This window comes from Oratosquilla oratoria, chromosome 29, assembly GCF_046742065.1.
Source record: "Oratosquilla oratoria isolate Oo_2021 chromosome 29, ASM4674206v1, whole genome shotgun sequence".
NCBI classification, from domain to species: Eukaryota; Metazoa; Arthropoda; class Malacostraca; order Stomatopoda; family Squillidae; genus Oratosquilla; species Oratosquilla oratoria.
Genome location: NC_134805.1, coordinates 44,501,714 through 44,523,197, shown reverse-complemented (window position 1 = coordinate 44,523,197; position 21,484 = coordinate 44,501,714). Strand labels below are relative to the sequence as shown.

At 45.5% G+C, this 21,484-nt stretch overlaps 1 protein-coding gene across 1 annotated transcript; it reads right to left on the bottom strand.

Annotated features, from left to right (window-relative positions):
- Window positions 1–863: 863 nt before the first annotated feature.
- Window positions 864–15,704, bottom strand: LOC143040850 (protein FAM200C-like). Its single transcript, XM_076212291.1, has 4 exons — window positions 15,635–15,704; window positions 14,860–14,954; window positions 2,426–2,667; window positions 864–2,082 (listed from the first exon to the last, which is right to left on the bottom strand). Exons 1-4 carry the CDS (start codon window positions 15,702–15,704, stop codon window positions 864–866), a joined length of 1,626 nt encoding a protein of 541 aa, XP_076068406.1.
- Between the last annotated feature and the right edge of the window lie 5,780 nt (window positions 15,705–21,484).

Here is a 21,484-nt window from a genome sequence, read left to right as displayed (position 1 = left end):
TCTTCCCCATAATTATAGACCCATATGTTACTTGAAGTCTAAGTCTTTTATCAAATGGGCAGTTCAGTTTTCGAAAACATCGAAGCACCATTGACCCCTTAACCATTCCCTCTAGGGCAGGGGTCGGGTAACTTTTATGGGTGTTACCCCAATAGAATTTGTAGTAAAATGAATTTACCCCCACACTTGGAAGTACTCTGGTGGACAAACCAATTTACTTATAGAATTCATGGATAGTAATAAATAAACAAAAAATGTATATTGGAAAAATGTTTAATTGTTAATTTCATCTATCATAGGAAATAAAAGTCTGTCTTTTTGGCATGGAAATAGCACACAAGAAAAAAACGTAGGAATCACATTTATAAACAGAAATAAAACACTCTTTTTAGCATTACATGGCACACAAGCAAAACTATTGACCATCATGTATTTCAAATTCATACAATAACAAAAGAAAATTTTATTGAATCCACTATTATGGGGAAAAATGTTTATCCTTTCTGGCATAAGAATGGCACACAAAGAAAAATAATGTTATTCTTTCTGGCATAAGAATGGCACACAAAGAAAAATAATGTTATTCTTTCTTGCATAAGAATGGCACACAAAGAAAAATAATGTTATTCTTTCTGGCATAAGAATGGCACACAAAGAAAATTTTTATTCTTTCTTGCATAAGAATGGCACACAAAGAAATATAATGTTATTCTTTCTGGCATAAGAATGGCACACAAAGAAAAGTAATGTTATTCTTTCTGGCATAAGAATGACACACAAAGAGAAATAATGAAAAAAAAAAATTGAAATCTTTAATATTTCAATATCAGATTAAAATATTCAATATATTCATATCAACTCCCTCAGGCTTTGGAAAAATGATACTGTTTCATCTTGGATACAACAAACTCGATATCAGGGATTTTTGATGTTACTGCTACTAGGATGCTGTCTTCAGGATTCAACCGGTTTCTGTATTTTGTTTTTAGATTTACAAGGGTAGAAAAACCTTGTTCGCAAACGTAGGTTGTTGCGAAAGGTAGTAGCATTTTAGTTGCTTCCATATGTGCAGTTTTATAAGCCTTTGCAGTTTTTGACATCCAAAAACTTGAGAGATCATCCTTGCTCTCAAATTCCATTTTTGTTTCATTGTTGGAACGAAGTTCAATAAGCTCTTCTGCCAATCCTTCAGGCTGTTCAGGCAAATCAGCCAGCTCACTTTTGAAGGGATTTACAACCCAGCTGACAGTATGTGAATCAAGTTCTGGAAAATAGTCACAGAACCTATTTCTAAGTTTGGTCAGGTGCCTTGTGACTGACTCCTTTATGTCACTAAGACTGCAGTCTTGGCATTCTTCCAAAAACTCTCCCAGTTTTGGAAAGGCAGCAGTCTTATTGACATTTACTTTCTGGTTCCAATACTGAAGCTTTGATACAAATGCTGAAATTTTTTCCCTTGCTAACAGGAGATTGACTTTCTTTCCTTGCAGTTCTTTGTTCAGTTCATTTACATGCCCAAAAATGTCAGCTAAGTATGCAAGAAGAGCTAGCCAGGTTGTTTTTCTGAACTTTTCTGCAAGTGTGTGTTTTTGATCAGTCAGAAACATTTCGAGTTCTGTTTTAAGAGCCCACACTCTATTCAAGACATTTCCACGTGAAAGCCACCTCACTTCCGTATGGAAAAGAAGGGTTGAATATTCAGCCTCTCCATCCTCACATAAATCACGAAACATCCTCGTGTTTAGTGCATGCCCTTTTACAACATTGACAATCTTAACCACATCATTTAACACAGCTTCCACTTCTGGTTCCAAATTCTTCACAACTAATGCCTGGCGATGTATCATACAATGGATGGCTAGAATATCTGGATTCTGTTGTTTGGCCAAAGCCACAAAACCATTGACGTGACCAAGCATGCCAGGAGCTCCATCAACTGATACTGCAATACAATCTTCCCATTTCAAATCAACACTTGGTTTTTTGAAGCATGCATCAACCTTATTGAACACATCAATACCACGAGTTCTCAACTCAAGAGGAGAACATAGCAATATTTCTTCTTCGATTTCATCAGAGCCCCTATATCGAACGTATACCACCAATTGTGAATTGCTACTGACATCTGTAGTCTCATCAAGTTGAATGGCAAACTCTTTACTCTATTTTACTGAAGAAATGACTTGTTCTCTCACATTTTCTGCCAAGATGGAAATTCTTTCTTTAATAACTCTAGCAGACAAAGGTACTGTATTCATTTGTTTAGCTACTTTCTGCCCACACATTCTTTCTGCCATTTTTACAGCCGCAGGCTTGATTAAGTCTTCACCAATAGTATGTGGTTTCTTGTTTCGAGCAACCAACCATGCCACTTCAAAACTAGCTATTGCAGCTGAACGTTGGTCAAACGTTGCACTCTTGTTACTTTCCAGTCTCTGTCTTTTGACTGTTTTTTTCCAGATTCTCAAAGTATTCCCGTGGTTTGGAAGACAGATGTGAATGAACCTTGTCCAAGTGTTTCTTCAGTTGATTCTTTTTGAAAGACTCGGTAGTCAGTACTTTCATACAAACGACACATTGAGGCTTCATTTGTCCTTTGTCCTCTATTTCTGTGAAGCCATAATTAAGGAACTCTGCCTGATATGTCCTTTTCCTTGCTGATGCCATCTGAAAATAAAAAACAAATCTATCACGTATTTATGTATGAATCTATGTGTTTTGATTTTCTTGGGGGTAGATTTCGTCGGGGGAACAATCTGAAATTTTACCACATAACCAAGGTAACGAAGTCAACAGGCTACCAACACCTGAACACCTGCACCACACACCTATTTACACCACACACACCTGCAGCAATTACACATACGATGCAACATGAACTTATTCACCACACTAAACGTTAATTATAATCACTGTCAGTCAACAGACTTCCTCCACCAACGTGAACTGCTAGTTAAAATCAAGCATAATCGTCCAGCCAGCCACTCCATGACGTCACTCCAACACAATCTGTGGTTTTGACATGTATTAAATATAATTCAAACGACAAAATGAGAATAATGAGAATTAGATATTAGAAGCAAAATAACGATTAAACACTTTGAAGCAATTATCACTGCCTATGTACAAACAGCTGAAAGAAAAAACGCTTCTCAGATTCCACACAACAACATCCAACATTCAATCAAGTACACACACTCCCAAAGCCTTTGTCTCACTGCCCTACAATTCATAGTCAACCATCGTCCTTGAACAATCAAATCAGCAATCACGTGATCAGACGATCATAGCACCGACCAATCAGCAGCCAGCACTAGTAACCCACAAACACGCCACACATTACAGCAACACCAGTTCAGTAGTTTACAACCGATCATCACATAACAGCAGCTATTCTATAAACGCATCAGGAATGAACCAAAATATTAACGCCACATAAAATGATAAACCACACTATCCAAGCTGCCACCACCACAACCACCACCTTTCACTCCTGCTCTTCTTCCCCTTATCTAGGCCTCCCTTACCTATGATCGTGGTTGTTTCTCCCTTAACACGCCAGGTCAAAAATCCACCCGGTAGATGACGAGGGGCTAAATAAAGACCGATAAATCAAGGAGCAAATGCCACCCCCAAGACAACAACACAAAAGCGGTCTCACTGAGGGTGAAAAAGTTTCAATACTGATTCACTACTAATGAAACAGTTTTAATACTGATATTTCTCAGTTTCCCTAGTTTTAAAGATCGTGGGATCTTTGATGCATTTTTTTTTTTTCTCCAACTTTCATATTAGATTCCCTCACTTACCACATCCACATCCGTAGCACGTTCATTACCCCCCAAAATTTCTAATTTACCCCATTTGGGGTAATTTACCCCTGTTCCCCGACCACTTCTCTAGGGAGAGCCACAGTGCTTTTGTAACACAAAAGAAGACTATGGCTGTATTTCTCGATTTAGAGAGCCTACGGTACTACTTGGCGAAGTGGTATTTTGTTGCAACTTACTGAATGGAGTATTGTTGGTAATATGTTCTATACCTTGAAAGATATTCTTTCAGAACGCTATCCAAAGCCGGGTCCACACTTGTTGCATTTCCACGTATCGTATCATCTTTGCGTACCACCTAGTGATACGATACGGTGCAACAGGGTATTGTACCCACTTGTTGCGTATCCGCCTGCTGTATACGGATACGCAAGAAGTGGGTACAATCGTGGCTAAGATTGTTCGCAGGTAACATTTGAAAGTTGAAACTAATTTCCTCATTACTGCTGATATTACAACTTGGAGTGTGGATCAGCACGTAAGCAAGGATGTACTCTTGTTCATTTGCTCGCTTCAGTGGGCATAAAAACCTGTACGCACGATCGATCATTGTCCGTCTACCTAGCAAAGTCCGTGTGTCGTACACATGAGTAGTGATTAGCAAGAATCACGTACGGGGAGTCGTCAACTAGCGGTGGTCGACAGCACAACCCCAGGCGACAGGCATTGTCTGATATGGATGAAGTACAGACACGCGCATTCCAATCATTTGCCCGCCTAATTTACCCGAGTGCTTGTTGGGCAACGCGAGATCGTCTATGCGAGCCTTTAAAGAAATTTCCTCGTTAACGTGGCTACCATGAGGATTAATGTTTGTGCAAAAGAGTGCAAATGGAACAATAGCCTTACACCAGTGTAACCATCGAGACACTCTCTAAAAGCCTCCCACCCCCTTTCTCAACACTGAGCGAAAAATAATTTAATTTTCAACATGACTTGCTTTTTTTTTGGGGGGGGGATCTCCATAATTTGCACTGTTTTGCAATTTATTAATGCCCATAACCTAGATTCTACCCCCACCCGTGCTCCTGACCCGGAAATTAAGTGGCTTGCTCCCCTAATCTGGTCTCTTCCCATCCCCCCAACTCCCGTCTAGTTTCCGTCCCCCACCGTGTCCCCCACACCCGGTAATTTCCCCCCCTCCTTGGTCAATTCATCCTTCACCATTGCTTCAATCCCTCCACCCACCAAAGTTTCGTGACCCCACTGTCCTCCGTCGCCTCGTGCTCTACCGCCCCTCCTCCCTATTGCTCCGACCAGTAAAAGTGTCAACTCCTACCTTGAACGTATAAACGCATTTGCAGTTATTGCCCATGTTCGAGATGAAGTTGAATAAATCGCAGGTAACATATGAATGTTCAAACGCATTGCCTTGTAATTCCTTGTAGTATTACAACTTTGCGTGAGCATCGGCACATAGGTAAGGGTGTACTCTTGAGTTAAATGGCTCACTTCAATGCATTCAAGAAATTTCTACGTTGGTGTGAGGCTGTCAAGAAAAAAAAAAGTTCTAATTGAACAATAGCCTTTCACCAATGTGTAACAATCGGGACACTACACGAGCTCTAACCCCCCCCCCCCCAACACTTCTTAACTAGAATTTAACTCTTGATTTTCGACACTAATTGCCATATCCCTCATCCCTTTTACTATCTCCATATTCATTCATGTTTTGCAATTTATTCTTATCCATAACCTAAGGATTGTGCTCCCCTGCTCCTGACCCAGGATTTTGCACTGGCTTCCTCCCCTAGTCTAGTATCGCCCACCCCCCCTCACCCCATCTAGTTTGACACCCGTCTAATTTCCATTTGCCCCCCCCCCCATATTTTTACAGTATCCCCCGCACCCGATAGCTTTGCCTTCCTCCTCGGTTAATTCACCCCCCCACCCCCACCACCATCGCTTTGTCAATACCGTCCCCCACCTCCCATCATCCCAGACTCTGACCCGTTGACGCCTTTGGGTGGCATAGGTGACGACAGCTAAAGGGGCGATGTCGCCGGAACACTGACAAGTTCTGTTTTGTTGACCTTGCTTCTCGGCTGAGGTGGAGAGGGGCTCGCGGGGGAGCCCATCGGGGGAGAGGGGCTCGCGGGGTGACTTAACCATACCTCTTTAGTCATATTTGAAAGGGATACTCTTACTATAATAATACAGGATAACGCTCACGTAAGATGCAGTACCCGTTGGTAATAATATGACGCCTCAAAATGTTCACACTGCAGGTACCCGGTGAAACTGCGAAGAAATCGACCTATTCAGACGGTTTTTGCAGGCAATTTCAGACATAGGCTGTGCTGTCTGACACTAGCAAGTTTTGTTAAATCAGCAAGTAAAACACGGTTGCGGTTTAAATTGACAATTTTTCCTCATTTATTGTTCGTTTCGTTCATAAAATAGGCAGAAAGCGCATCAAGGAAATGTTCCCGCTGGTCACGTGATTTGTGACGTGTCAATACGCTTCGCAGACAAATCTCCGTAGAATGTCAAAGCAGCTCGTGGTTCAACTTAGTCAGATTGCTACATTAGTATATGGTCCATATAAATCTTGGTTTAAGAAATATTGGGAAGAACTCCTAACGCTACACCTATTACTCAATACCCAGTTTAGAAACATTAATGGTTAGGCTACGTTAGTTAAAAAAAAAAGAGAAAAAAGAAAGACCTGAGTAACGGCGCAGAGCTTTCTGCAAATCTAGATAAATTATATGAACAGATCTACATTCCTCGTATTTGCTAAAGACGTCATGAAAGAAGTCAAGGAGATTAGTTAAACATGAGCGTTTGCTACGAAAATGTTGTGAATCGTTCATAATTTTATTTTCTTCTAGAAATTTCACTACACTGTCGCGAATGATGGTCTCTAACAGTTTACACACAATCGAAGTTAGGGTAATCGGTCTGTAGTTGCCCCTTTCTTGAATATTGGTGTTACGTTAGCACATTTCCAATCTGATGGGACTTTACCAAGTGTTAAAGATTTGTTGAAAAGGATGCACAAGGGTTTACTGATTTGATTTTTGACTTCTCGCAGAATTCTATGAGAAATTTTGTCAGGTGCCGGGGCTTTATTTATTTTGAGCTTATCAATTACTTGTGCGACATCACTTTCGGTAATTATGAGTTGATTTAAGACGTTTTGGGACATTTTATACTCTGGTGGATACACTGAGCAATCCTCGTCTATGTAGACGGATGCAAAAAATTGATTAAGGGTTGAGGCCATCGCATTTTCATCATTCGTATGTTTACCTTCATCGTTGTATAGTGGTCCAATGCAGCAGGTAAGAGTTTTCTTCTTATTCGCATAACTATAGAATTGTTTAGGGTTCGATTTGCATGCCTCAGCAATATACTCTTCAAGATTTTTCTTACTACGCTTTATGAGTGTTTTGGTTTCGCGGCGAATTCTGTCTAGTGTTAGTTTATCGTCTTGGCTTTTAGTTGATAAATATTTTTTGTACGCACGCTTTCAACGAGAGAGGTTGTTACTAATTTGCCTATTCCACCACTTTGGTTTATTTGTTGGCGGACGCCTCTGACGATAGGGAACACCGATATTTACAGCACTGTTTAGCTCCGTGGTGAAGTTTTCCCAAGCAGATTACTCCACCGCCTATTCTATTTTCTCTTTGGCAACTGAAAATAGAGTAGCCCGGCAAACCGTATTCCTTGATAAATTCTCGACTTGATGTGTCCAACCATGTTTCTGTTACTCCTATCACGTGATAGTTACCTGTCGCTCCGGGGATTTGTAGATCTTGGAATTTGTTTCGTACGCTAACGTAACAGAGGTTGATATCTGTCCCTTTTCTTTTATGCTGTATTACGGAAGTGTTGATGGGGGCTTTGGTAATGAGGTTTTTCTTCTGATATCGGCCAGGGTGTTGTTGAGCAGCCTACCTAATCTTGGTGCTCCGGCCGCATTGAAGTGGAGACCTTTTTAAGAAATTAGAAATTGTCCCAGTTATTGACGAAGTGCACTTTCCTTTTGACAGAGGAATTTTACTCTGTTTTTCGCACTGAATGCAATGTTGTAGAATCTGTCGATGTTGAAAAATTTATCCCTTCTCTTGAATGTGGGAAGGCTGCCTGAAATTACAATGTTTTTCCCAGGAATCTATTCTTTATATTTGTAATTGTTCTTCGGTACTTTTCAATGAGTTCCCAGAGCCCTCTCGGACAGGGGCCCTTCCCAGAGCCCCCTCGTGCGTGGGCTCCCTCCCGAGCCCCCTCGTTCGGGGGCTGTCTCCCGAGCCCCCTCGTTCGGGGGCTCCCTCCAGAGCCCCCCTCGCCTAACAAGCGGGGGCTCCCTCCCGAGCCCCTTCGTGAGGGGGCTCCCTCCCAAGCCCCATCGTGCGAGGACTTCCTTCCCGAGCCCCCTCGTGCGGGGGCTCCCTCCCGAGCCCCCTCGTACGGGGGCTCCTCCCTGAGCCCCCTCTGGCGGGGACTCCTACACGAGCCCCCTCTGGCGGGGGCTCCTCCCCGAGCCCCCTCTGACGGGGGCTCCTCCCCGAGCCCCCTCTGACGGGGGCTCCTCCCCGAGCCCCCTCGTGCGGGGGCTCCTCCCCGAGCCCCCTCGTACGGGGGCTCCTCCCCGAGCCCCCTCGGTCGGGGGCTCCTCCCCGAGCCCCCTCGGTCGGGGGCTCCTCCCCGAGCCCCCTCGTGCGGGGGCTCCTCCCCGAGCCCCCTCGTGCGGGGGCTCCTCCACGAGCCCCCTCTGGCGGGGGCTCCTCCCCGAGCCCCCTCTGGCGGGGGCTCCTCCCCAAGCCCCCTCTGGCGGGGGCTCCTCCCCGAGTCCCCTCGGGCGGGGGTCTTCCTCCTTGTTTACCTAAGTGAAAGACAGGCAAGGCAGATTGGGGCCTGCTCCATAGCTCGACTAAAGTTGATTGTAACGTCAAACAATTTCAAAATTCTTTATCAGCATTTGAACATCTTATGAATATTTTGATGTATGGAGCCACGATGTCTACAGTATACCTAGAACATCAGGCAGTCCTTGTAATCCTATAGTTTCTTGGAGGAAAGATTCTTTGGCATTGATCCGGAAAATAACGAACTTTTTACAAAAGATATCGTAGATACCCTTGTCTTGTTGATAAAATTACCAATTGAAGAGGTCTTGGAAAAGAGAACATTTAAAGAAGCAAGAAGGGAATCCTTTATTAGATATATCAGCGATTTAAAATACGATTCTATCTCTGGTCTGGAATATAATAGAAAAATTGCAAGTTAACTTTGTATCATCTACAGTTTACTTCTACTGACAGCACAAGGCGCAAATATCTGATACAAAGGAGGTAGCCGAAGCTTTTGGTAAGTACTTTGCAAATATATCATGCGTCCTTCACTACTCTACTTCATTTCAAACCATCAGGAACAATAGCACGATTGTTCTTCCTACTAGCTCTAACTCGGAGGAAGATAATCTTCTATTCTCCCTTGACGAACTCGAACATGCAGTATCTTTATCTTTACCAACATCTCCAGAAGATATTATTTATCCCATGAATTCAAACCTGCCCCCAAGTAACAAAAAATTCCTTTTAGATATTTTTTATATTTCATGGAGTACCGGAACTTCTCCCAAATCACGGAAAATTCAATGATTGTCCCTATCTTAAAACCTGTAAAAGACTTAAGTCTTCCCCACAATTATAGACCCATATGTTACTTGAAGTCTAAAAGTCTTTTATCAAATAGGCAGTTCGGTTTTCGAAAAAATCGAAGCACCATTGACCCCTTAACCATCACTCTAGGGAGAGCTACAGTGCTTTTGTAGCACAAGAGAAGACTATAGCTGTATTTCTCGATTTAGAGAGCCTACGGTACTGCCTGACGAACTGTCATTTTGTTGCAACTTACTGAATGGAGTATTGTTGGTAATATGTTCTATACCTTGAAAGACGTTCTTTCAGAACGCTTTCCAAAGCCGGGTCCACACTTGTTGCATTTCCACGTATCGTATCATCTTTGCGCACCACCTAGTGATACGATACGGTGCAACAGTGTATTGTACGCACTTCTTGCATATCCGCCACGCAAGAAGTGGGTACAATCGTGGCTAAGATTTTTCGCAGGTAACATTTGAAAGTTGAAACTAATTTCCTCATTACTGCTGATATTACAACTTAGTGTGGAGCAGCACGTAAGCAAGGATGTACTCTTGTTCATTTGTTCGATTTCAGTGGGCATAAAAACCTGTACGCACGATCGATCATTGTCCGTCTACCTAGCAAAGTCCGTGTGTCGTACACATGAGTAGTGATTAGCAAGAATCACGTACGGGGAGTCGTCAACTAGCGGTGGTCGACAGCACAACCCCAGGCGACAGGCTTTGTCTGATGTAGGTGAAGTACGGACACGAGCAATCCAATCATTTGCCCACCTAATTTGCCAGAGTGCCTGTCGGGCAACGCGAGATCGTCTATGCGAGCCTTTAAGGAAATACGTTGAAGAAATTTCCTCGTTAACGTGGCTGCCATGAGGATTAATGTTTGTGCAAAAGAGTGCAAATTGAACAATAGCCTTACACCAGTGTAACCATCGAGACAATACTCTCTACCCCCTTTCTCAACACTGTACGAGAATTAATCTAATTTTCAACACGACTTACTTTTTTTTTGGGGGGGGGATCTCCACATTTTGCACTGTTTTGCAATTTATTAATGCCCATAACCTGAAGATTCCAGCCCCACCCGTGCTCCTGACCCGGAAATTAAGTGGCTTGCTCCCTAAGTTTGGTCTCTTCCCATCCCCCCAACTCCCGTCTAGTTTCCGTCCCCCCCGTGTCCCCCACACCCGGTAACATCCCCCCCCCTCCTTTGTTAATTCATCCTTCACCATTACTACAATCCCCCCCAACTCACCAAAATTTCGTGACCCCACTGTCTTCCGTCGCCTCGTGCTCTACCGCCCATCCCCCCTATCAACTCGTACCTTGAACGTATAAACGCATTTGCAGTTATTGCCTATGTTCGAGATGAAGTTGAATAAATCGTAGGTAATGTTTGTAAGTTCAAACGCATTGCCTTGTAATACCTTGTAGTATTACAACTTTTCGTGAGCATCAGCACATAGGTAGTTATATGACTCAGTTCAATGCGTTCAAGGAACTTCTACGTTAGTGTGAGGCTGTCAAGAAAAAAAAAAGAAGTGCAAATTAAAAAATAACCTTTAACCAGTGTCTAACCATCGGGACACTACATGACATGTAACTCCCCCCCAAAAAAAAAAAAAAATTAAATTAGAATATAACTCTTGATTTTCGACACTAATGGCCGTATCCCTCATACCTTTTGTTATCTCCATATTTATTCATAAGGTTTGGAATTTATTCCTATCCATAATCTAAATATTGTACATCCCCCCCCCCCCCTGCTCCTGACCCGGGAATTTGCACTGGCTTCCTCCCCTAGTCTCGACCATCCCCAACCCCCATCTAGTTTGACACCCGTCTAGTTTCCCTCTGCCTACCCTCCCATATCCCTACCGTGTCCCCCGCACCCGATAGCTTTGCATTCTCCCCACCATCGCTTTGCTTTAATAGTTTGGGAGCGCTAACCGCAACCAAACGAAAGCGGAACAAACCAAGGAACGCGCCCAGCTCTGGTAATGCACATGATAAGTCACTGTTTTATAATTATCTACCGGATAATCTTCCTGAACGATTGCATAAAATAAGGCCCGATAAAAACAATTTTATCTATCGCCAAATCACCTCATTAAGCAAATTCTACTTCTGTCGCCTACATAATTACTTAATAAATTTACACACATCGTATTTTTTTCATATTCGTATCTCAAATGCGATAAAAACGACCGAAAAGATGTAGCGAAACGACCGAAGAATGTAGAGAAACGACCGAACGATATAGCCAAATGTAGCGAAACGACCGAAACAATGTAGCGAAACGACCGAAACATTGTAGCGAAACGACCGAAACAATCTAGCGAAACGACCAAAAATATGTAGCGAAACGACCGAGCAATGTAGTAAAATGATTGGTAGGGAACTGGCCATATAGCGAAACGAAAACAACTTTATAAACCTGCACATTTTGTTTTATTTATCATATTCGTATGTCGAATGCGGAAAAAAAGAATGTAGCGAAACGACTGAAGAATGTAGCGAAACGACCGAAACGATGTAGCGAAACGACCGAGCAATGTAGCGAAATGGTTGGTAGTGAACTGGCCACGTAGCGAAATGACCAGATACCCTCCCCACAGGTAATCTGTCCTGTGTAGAGTCTCACAGGATAGGGCGACTGCAATCCTCAAAGGAATACAATATTTTAGGCATTTTGCCACGACTACTTCTCTTGATGGAGCAGGGACTCCAAAAGCCCTATCTCTTGATAACCTTGGAAAGGAAAATGACTTGGGAAATATTTTAGAATCGGTAATAACTCTGAAACCATACACAACTGATCTTAACAAATTATAAATTTTTGTTTGTAAATGTTCCATAAATATTTGCCATTAATCTTTAAACCTTTGTTTTCCCAACTCAATCTTCAGAAAATATTTTCCAAGCAAGCTGTAAATAGTATGGGTGAAATTGTATCAACTTGCCGTACTCCTTAGATGAGCATATCAGCGTGGACCACGCCAAGAAGCTTGTCAAAAATTCGTACTCGAATATAGTTAAATCCAACTTCTTTCACTACAGTAAATCGGGCGAGAGAGGCTCGCGGGGGAGCCTCTCGGGAGAGAGGGGCTCGCGGAGGATCCCCTCGGGAGAGAGGGGCTCGCGGAGGATCCCCTCGGGAGAGAGGGGCTCGCGAAGGAGCCCCTCGGCGGAGAGGGGCTCGCGGGGGAGCCCCTCGGCGGAGAGGGGGTCGCGGGGGAGCCCCTCGTGCGGAGAGGGGCTCGCGGGGGAGCCCCTCGGCGGAGAGGGGCTCGCGGGGGAGCCCCTCGGCGGAGAGGGGCTCGCGGGGGAGCCCCTCGGCGGAGAGGGGCTCGCGGGGGAGCCCCTCGGCGGAGAGGGGCTCGCGGGGGAGCCCCTCGGCGGAGAGGGGCTCGCGGGGGAGCCCCTCGGCGGAGAGGGGCTCGCGGGGGAGCCCCTCGGCGGAGAGGGGCTCGCGGGGGAGCCCCTCGGCGGAGAGGGGCTCGCGGGGGAGCCCCTCGGCGGAGAGGGGCTCGCGGGGGAGCCCCTCGGCGGAGAGGGGCTCGCGGGGGAGCCCCTCGGCGGAGAGGGGCTCGCGGGGGAGCCCCTCGGTGGAGAGGGGCTCCCGTTGGAGCCCCTCGGTGGAGAGGGGATCGCGGAGGAACCCCCGGGAGAGAGGGCTCGCGGAGGAGCCCCCCGGGAGAGAGGGGCTCGCGGAGGAGCCCCTCGGGAGAGAGGGGCTCGCGGGGGAGCCCCTCGGTGGAGAGGGGCTCGCGGGGGAGCCCCTCGGTGGAGAGGGGCTCGCGGAGGAGCCCCTCGGTGGAGAGGGGCTCGCGGAGGAGCCCCTCGGTGGAGAGGGGCTCGCGGGGGAGCCCCTCGGTGGAGAGGGGCTCGTGGGGGAGCCCCTCGGTGGAGAGGGGCTCGTGGGGGAGCCCCTCGATGGAGAGGGGCTCGCGGGGGAGCCCCTCGGGAGAGAGGGGCTCGCGGGGGAGCCCCTTGGTGGAGAGGGGCTCGCGGGGACTCTATCGACCTTGCACTCTGATCTTTAATCTTGAGGTTAGACTTCCGGTGGTCAGTGAATGAAAATGATAACGGCAGAATACTTCATCTCCATTTTTACCCAAGTGGAAGATTAGGGTCTGTTCTATAGCTAGACTAAAGTTGATTGTAACATAAAACAATTTCAAAGTCCTTTATTAGCATTTAAACATCTTATGAGTATTTTGATATATGGGGCCACGATGTCTAAATCCTTAGAACATCAGGAAAGCCTCGTCGTCCTACAGTCCCTTGGTGGAACGATTTTTTTGCATTGAGCTGGAAAATAACAAGAACTTGTTACAAAAGATAGCATAGATACTCTTGTCTTATTGATAAAATTACCTATAAAAGAGCTCTTGCAAAACAAGAGAACATTTAATACGATTCTCCCATCTCTCTGGTCTGGAATAGAATGTGAAAATTGTAAGGTAGATTTGTACCATCTACGGTATACTTATACAGAAAGCACAAGGCACACAAATATCTAATACAGGGGAGGTAACTGAAGCTGTTGGTAAGTACTTTGCAAATATATCAAGCGCCCTTCATTCTCCTTCATTTCAAACCATCAGGAACAATAGCACGGTTGTTCTTCCTACTAGCTCTAACTCGGAGGAATATAATCTTCTATTCACCTTTGACGAACTCGAACACGGAATATATTTATTTTTACCAACATCAATATATTATTGATCCCATTCGAGAGTCCCTGTTGGAATACAAGGACAGTTATTTGCAGATGACTATGCAGTATTTTGTATTGGATCTACAGCTATTGAAATTTCCCACAAGATTCAGGCGACTATTAATGCTGCAAATTCTTGGGCAAATACTAGAGACTTCAAATTCTCCTCTGAGAAAACTAAAGACATTAGTTTTTTGTCGATTAAGACGTAGATTCCTATATTATTTTTAAATCATTCTATCTTTGCATATGAAGATCGTGTAAAGTATATTGGTGTTGTTTTTGACAAGAAATGAACTTTTACTCAATACATCAATGAAACGGTAAGTAATGTAAAGCTTCGACTAAACATCCTAAAGGCAATTTGTGGCTTTAATTGGAGAGGCGATAGAAGTTCACTTTTAATAATTTACCAGGCCTTGTGTCTTAGTAGAATAGATTACGGATGCCAGATTTATGGATCAGCAAGTAAGACAACATTAGCTAAGCTGACAAGGATCAAGATATGTCACTGCGTATATGCAGAGGAGCTTTCCACACTTCTGTGGAGAGCTTGAATGTAGATGCTGGATTTCCTCCACTATTTATTATCGGGAAAGAGGTTTGTGATACCTATCAAGAGTACTTTGTAATAAGTTCAATCCAAAGTACAAATGTGTAAAACGACCAATTGATAAGACACCGCAAACCAAAACTGCCAAAGCCAATTGAAGTTCGCCTGGCATACTCTGCCAATAAGATGGGACTTCAGCAGTGGCAGATTTTGACATCCGTAAATATTCCCCTAGGAAAATAAAAACGTTAATATGCACAGCACGATATGAGAAAAGATATTTGGATGCTCAGCTCGAGGCAAATTTTGTTGAACATGCATCTGAACACTGGAACGCCATCGGCATATATACAGATGGATAAATAAAAACCGTGGAGTAGGGTGCTCTGGTGATGCCGGACATCGTAATTAAAAATAGATTACCTGTAGTTTCCTCCGTTTTTACAGCAGAACTGCTGGAAGGTATAAATGCTTTAAAATGTATATTTTCTAGCTGCTGCCATGGTACGAGTTTTGTTGTATACAGACTCGATGAGTCTCTTATTTTTAGGGAAGTTGTTTCCATCTTGTTACTTGGTCCAAGAAATTAAAGATTGGGTTTTTCTGTTAATCGATAGAAGAAGAGTAAATGTAAATTTATGTTGGTTCCGTCCCACGTTGAAATCGCCGGTAATGAAGGGGCTGATGTAGCAGTCAAGGAAGCAACTAGGCTTGACCACTGTTCCAGCAATCCCCATTCCAGATTTTAAAATGATTAGATCTTGTTAGAGAGACCAGTGGCAAGACCACTGATCTAGTTTGACAAGTAATCTTTCACTAAAGAGTATTAGACCTTCTGTTCAGTCATGGCTCCACTGCCCAACGAACAGGAGGTCTAGCATTATTTTCACCAAGTTGCGGATCGGTCATACTTATGCAAGCCATAAGTATCTGATGACAAGTGGGGCACAGAGGCAGTTTCCTCAGTGCATTGCCTGTCATGTTGACCTATCAGTTAAACATATCTTAGAATGTCCCTTTTATTTGTGACACACTAGACACAAGACTTTCTATTGTCTCTAACTCTAGCCACCCATGTTTTAAACAAGTCGTTTGACAGCCATATTTCTTGAACTATGACGTGTAGACATGATAACTGTGGAGATAAATACTTAAGGTTAGTTCCACTATGTACGATTACTGGATGGCATACATGAAAAACGTGTACGTGTTCTCACTTCGTTTTCTGTCTTCAAAGAACCTGAAGTGGTGACTTAACCATACCTCTTTAGCCATATTTGAAAGGGATAATCTTGCTATAATAATACAGGATAACGCTCACGTAAGATGCAGTACCCGTTGGTAATAATATGACTCGTCAAAATGTTCACACTGCAGGAACCCGGTGAAACTGCGAAGAAATCGATTTATTCAGACGGTTTTTGCAGGCAATTTCAGACATAGGCTGTATTGTCTGACACTAGCAAGTAATGTTACATCTGTAAGTAAAACACGGTTGCGGTTGAAATTGACATTTTGTCTTAATTTATTGTTCGTTTCGTTCATAAAATAGGCAGAAAGCGCATTAAGGAGATGTTCCCGTATGGTCACGTGATTTGTGACGTGTCTATACTGTTGTTGAGCAGCCTACCTAACCTTGCTGCTCCGGCCGCATTGAAGTGGAGACATTTTAACAAAGTAGAAGTTGTCCCACAGATTGACGAGGTGCACTTTTTCCTTTTGACAGAGGGATTTTACTCTGTTGTTCGCTCTGAATGCGATGTTGTAGAATCTGTCGATGTTGAAAAATTGATCCCTTCTCTTGAATCTGCTAAGGATTCCTGAAATTACAATGTTTTTCCCAGGAACGTATTCTTTATATTTGTGATTGTTCACCGGTACTTTTCAATGAGTTCCCAGAGCCCCCTCGTGCGGGGGCCCTTCCCAGAGCCACCTCTAGCGGGGGCTCCCTCCCGAGCCCCCTCGTGCGGGGGCTCTCTCCCGAGCCCCCTATAGCGGGGGCTCCCACCCGAGCCCCCTCGTGCGGGGTCTCCCTCCCGAGCCCTCTCGTGCAGGGGCTCCCTCCCGAGCCCCATCGTGCGGGGGCTCCCTCCTGAGCCCCCTCGGTCGGGGGCTTCATCCCGAGCCCCCTCGTGCGGGGGCTCCCTCCCGAGCCCCCTTGTGCGGGGGCTCCCTCCCGAGCCCCCCTCGTGCGGGGACTCCCTCCCGAGCCCCCTCGTGCGGGGACTCCCTCCCGAGCCCCCTCTGTCGGGGGCTCACTACCGAGCCCCCTCTGTCGGGGGCTCACTACCGAGCCCCCTCTGTCGGGGGCTCACTACCGAGCCCCCTCTGTCGGGGGCTCACTCCCGCCCCCCCTCGTGCGGGGGCTCCCTCCCGAGCCCCCTCTGTCGGGGGCTCCCTCCCGAGCCCCCTCTGTCGGGGGCTCCCTCCCGAGCCCCCTCTGTCGGGGGCTCCCTCCCGAGCCCCCTCTGTCGGGGGCTCCCTCCCGAGCCCCCTCTGTCGGGGGCTCACTCCCGAGTCCCCTCGTGCGGGGGCTCCCTCCCGAGCCCCCTCGTGCGGGGGCTCCCTCCCGAACCCCTTCGTGCGGGGGCTCCCTCTCGAGCCCCCTCGTGCGGGGGCTCCCTCCCGAACCCCTTCGTGCGGGGGCTCCCTCTCGAGTCCCCTCGTGCGGGGGCTCCTTCTCGAGGCCTCCGAGTCCCCTCGGGCGGGGGCTCCTCCCCGAGTCCCCTCGGGCGGGTGCCCTCCACCGTGTTTACCTAAGTGGAAGAGAGGCAAGGCAGATTGGGGCCTGCTCCATAGCTCGACTAAAGTTGATTGTAACGTCAAACAATTTCAAAGTCCTTTATCAGCATTTAAACATCTTTTTGAATATTTTGATGTATGGAGCCACTATGTCTATACCTAGAACATCAGGCAGTCCTCGTAATCCAATAGTTTCTTAGAGGAACAATTATTTGGCATTGATCCGGAAAATAACGAACTTATTACAAAAGATATCGTAGATACCCTTGTCTTGTTAATAAAATTACCCATAGAAGAGGTCTTGCAAAAGAGAACATTTAAAGAAGCAAGAAGGGAACTATTTATTAGATATGTCAGCGATTTAAAATACAATACTCCTATCTCTGGTCTGGAATAGAATAGAAACATTGCAAGGTAAATATGTATCATTTACAGTTTACTTATACTGACAGCACAAGGCACAAATATCTAATACAGGGGAGGTAGTCGAAGCTTTTGGTAAGTACTTTGCAAATATATCAAGTGTCCTTCACTACTCTACTTCATTTCAAACCATCAAGAACAATAGCACGATTGTTCTTCTTACTACCTCTAACTCGGAGGAATATAACCTTCTATTCACCCTTGAAGAACTCGGACAACCAACATCTCCAGAAGATATAATTTATCCCATGAATTCAAACCTGCCGCCAAGTAACAAAAAATTCAATGCGTTCAAGGAACTTCTACGTTAGTGTGAGGCTGTCAAGAAAAAAAAAGTGCAAATAAAAAAATAGCCTTTCACCAGTGTGTAACCATCGGGACACTACATGACATGTAACTCCCCCCCAAAAAAAAAAAAAAAAATTAACTAGAATTTAACTCTTGATTTTCGACACTAATGGCCGTATCCCTCATACTTTTTGTTATCTCCATATTTATTCATAATGTTTTGCAATTTATTCCTATCCATAATCTAAATATTGTACCCCCCCTGCTCCTGACCCGGGAATTTGCACTGGCTTCCTCCCCTAGTCTCGACCATCCCCCCACCCCCATCTAGTTTGACACCCGTCTAGTTTCCCTACCGTGTCCCCCACACCCGATAGCTTTGCATTCCCCCCCCCCCCCACCATCGCTTTGCTTTAATAGTTTGGGAGCGCTAACCGCAACCAAAATAAAGCGGAACAAACGGAGGAACGCGCCCAGCTCTGGCAATGTGCATGATAAGTCACTGTTTTATAATTATCTGCCTGGTGATTGCATAAAGTAAGGCCCGATTAAAACAATTTTATCTATCGCCAGATCGCCTCATTAGGCAAATTCTACTTCCGTAGCCTACAAAGTTATTTTATAAATTTGCACACATCGTATTTCTTATCATATTCGTATCTCAAATGCGATAAAAACGACCGAAAAGATGTAGCGAAACGACCGAAGAATGTAGAGAAACGACCGAACGATATAGCCAAATGTAGCGAAACGACCGAAACAATGTAGCGAAACGACCGAAACAATCTAGCGAAACGACCAAAAATATGTAGCGAAACGACCGAGCAATGTAGTAAAATGATTGGTAGGGAACTGGCCATATAGCGAAACGAAAACAACTTTATAAACCTGCACATTTTGTTTTATTTATCATATTCGTATGTCGAATGCGGAAAAAAACAATGTAGCGAAACGACTGAAGAATGTAGCGAAACAATGTAGCGAAACGACCGAGCAATGTAGCAAAATGGTTGGTAGTGAACTGGCCACGTAGCGAAATGACCAGATACCCTCCCCACAGGTAATCTTTCTGTGTAGAGTCTCATAGGATAGGGCGACTGCGATCCTCAAAGGAATACACTATTTTAGGTATTCTGCCACGACAACTTCTCTTGATGGAGCAGGGACTCCAAAAACCCTATCTCATGATAATCTTGAAAAGGAAAATGACTGGGGAAATGTTTTAGAATCGGTAATAACTCTGAAACCATACACAACTGATCTTAACAAATTCTAAATTTTTGTTGGTAAATGTTCCATAAATATTCACCATTAATCTTTAAACCTTTGTTTTCCCAACTCAATTTTCTGAAAATATCTTCCAAGCAAGCTGTAAATAGTTTCGGTAAAATTGTATCAACTTGCCGCACTCCTTAGATGAGCATATCAGCGTGGACCACGACAAGAAGCTTGTCAAAAATTCGTACTCGAATATAGTTAAATCTAACTTCTTTCACTACAGTAAGTCGGGCGAGAGAGGCTCGCGGGGGAGCCCCTCGGTGGTGAGGGGCTCGCGGAGGAGCCCCTCGGTGGAGAGGGGCTCGCGGAGGAGCCCCTCGGGAGTGAGGGGCTCGCGGTGGAGCCCCTCGGTGGAGAGGGGCTCGCGGAGGAGCCCCTCGGTGGAGAGGGGCTCGCGGGGGAGCCCCTCGGTGGAGAGGGGCTCGCGGGGGAGCCCCTCGGGGGAGAGGGGCTCGCGGCGGAGTCCCTCGATGGAGAGGGGCTCGCGGAGGAGCCCCTCGGTGGAGAGGGGCTCGCGGAGGAGCCCCTCGGGAGAGAGGGGCTCGCGGAGGAGCCCCTCGGTGGAGAGGGGCTCGCGGAGGAGCCCCTCGGGAGAGAGGGGCTCGCGGGGGAGCCCCTTGGACGAGAGGGGCTCGCGGTGGAGCCCCTCGGGAGAGAGGGGCTCGTGGGGGAGCCCTTCGGACGAGAGGGGTTCGCGGGGGAGCCCCTCGGAGGTGTGGGGCTCGCGGGGGAGCCGCTCGGGGGAGAGGGGGACGCGGGGGAGCCCGTCGGGGGAGAGGGGCTCGCGGGGGAGACCCTCGGTGGAGAGGGGCTCGCGGGGGAGCCCCTCGGTGGAGAGGGGCTCGCGGGGGAGCCAATCGCTGGAGAGGGGCGCGCGGGGGAGACCCTCGCTCGAGAGGGGCTCGCGGTTGAGCCCCTTTGGGGGAAAGGGGCTCGCGGGGGAGACAAGGATAGATATTTGCACATGACTATGCAGTATTTTGTACTGCATCTACAGCTATTGAAATTTCCCACATGATTCAGGCGACTATTAATGCTGCAAATACTTGGCAAGTAGACCTACTAGAGACTTCAAAATCTCCTCTGAGAAAACCAAAGACATTAGTTTTTGTCTCCTATATTTTAAATTGTTCTATTTTTACATATGAAGATCGTGTAGAGTACATTGGTGTTGTTTTTGACAAGAAATGAACTTTTACTCAATACATCAATGAAACGGTAAGTAAAGCTTCGACTAAACATCCCAAAGGCAATTTCTGGCTTTAATTGGAGAGCCGATAGAAGTTCACTTTTTAGAATTTACCAGGCCTTTTGTCTTAGTAGAATAGATTACGGATGCCAGATTCATGGGTCAGCAAGTAAGACAACATTAGCTAAGTTGGACAAGGTTCACAATATGTCACTGCGTATATGTACAGAACCTTTCCAGACTTCTGTGGAGAACTTGTATGTAGATGCTGAATTTCCTCCACTATTTATTCTCGGGAAAGAGGTTTACGAAACCTATCAAGAGTAATTTCTAATAAGTTCAATCCAAAATACAAATGTGTAAAACTACCAATTGATAAGACACCGCAGACCAAAACTGCCAAAGCCAATTGAAGTTCGTTTGGCAGACTCTGCCAGTCAGATAGGACTTCTTCCTCCGTCAGTGGCAGATTTAACATCCCTAAATATCCCTCTTGAATAAGGAAAAATTTAATATGCCCGCACGATATGAGAAGAAAAGATATTTGGATGCTCAGCTCAAGGCTAATTTTCTTGAACACGCATCTGTGCACTCGAACGCCATCGGCATATGTATAGATGGATCAAAAACCCCTGGAGTAGGCTGCTCTGTGGTGATGCCGGACATCGTATTTAAAAATAGATTATTTGTATTTTCCTCCGTTTTTACAGCTGAACTGCTGGCAGCTCTAAATGCCTTAAAATATATATTTCCTAGCTGCTGCCATAGTACGAGTTTTGTTTTATACAAACTCGATGAGTCTCTTATGTTTAGGGAAGTTGTTTCCATCTTGTTATCTGGT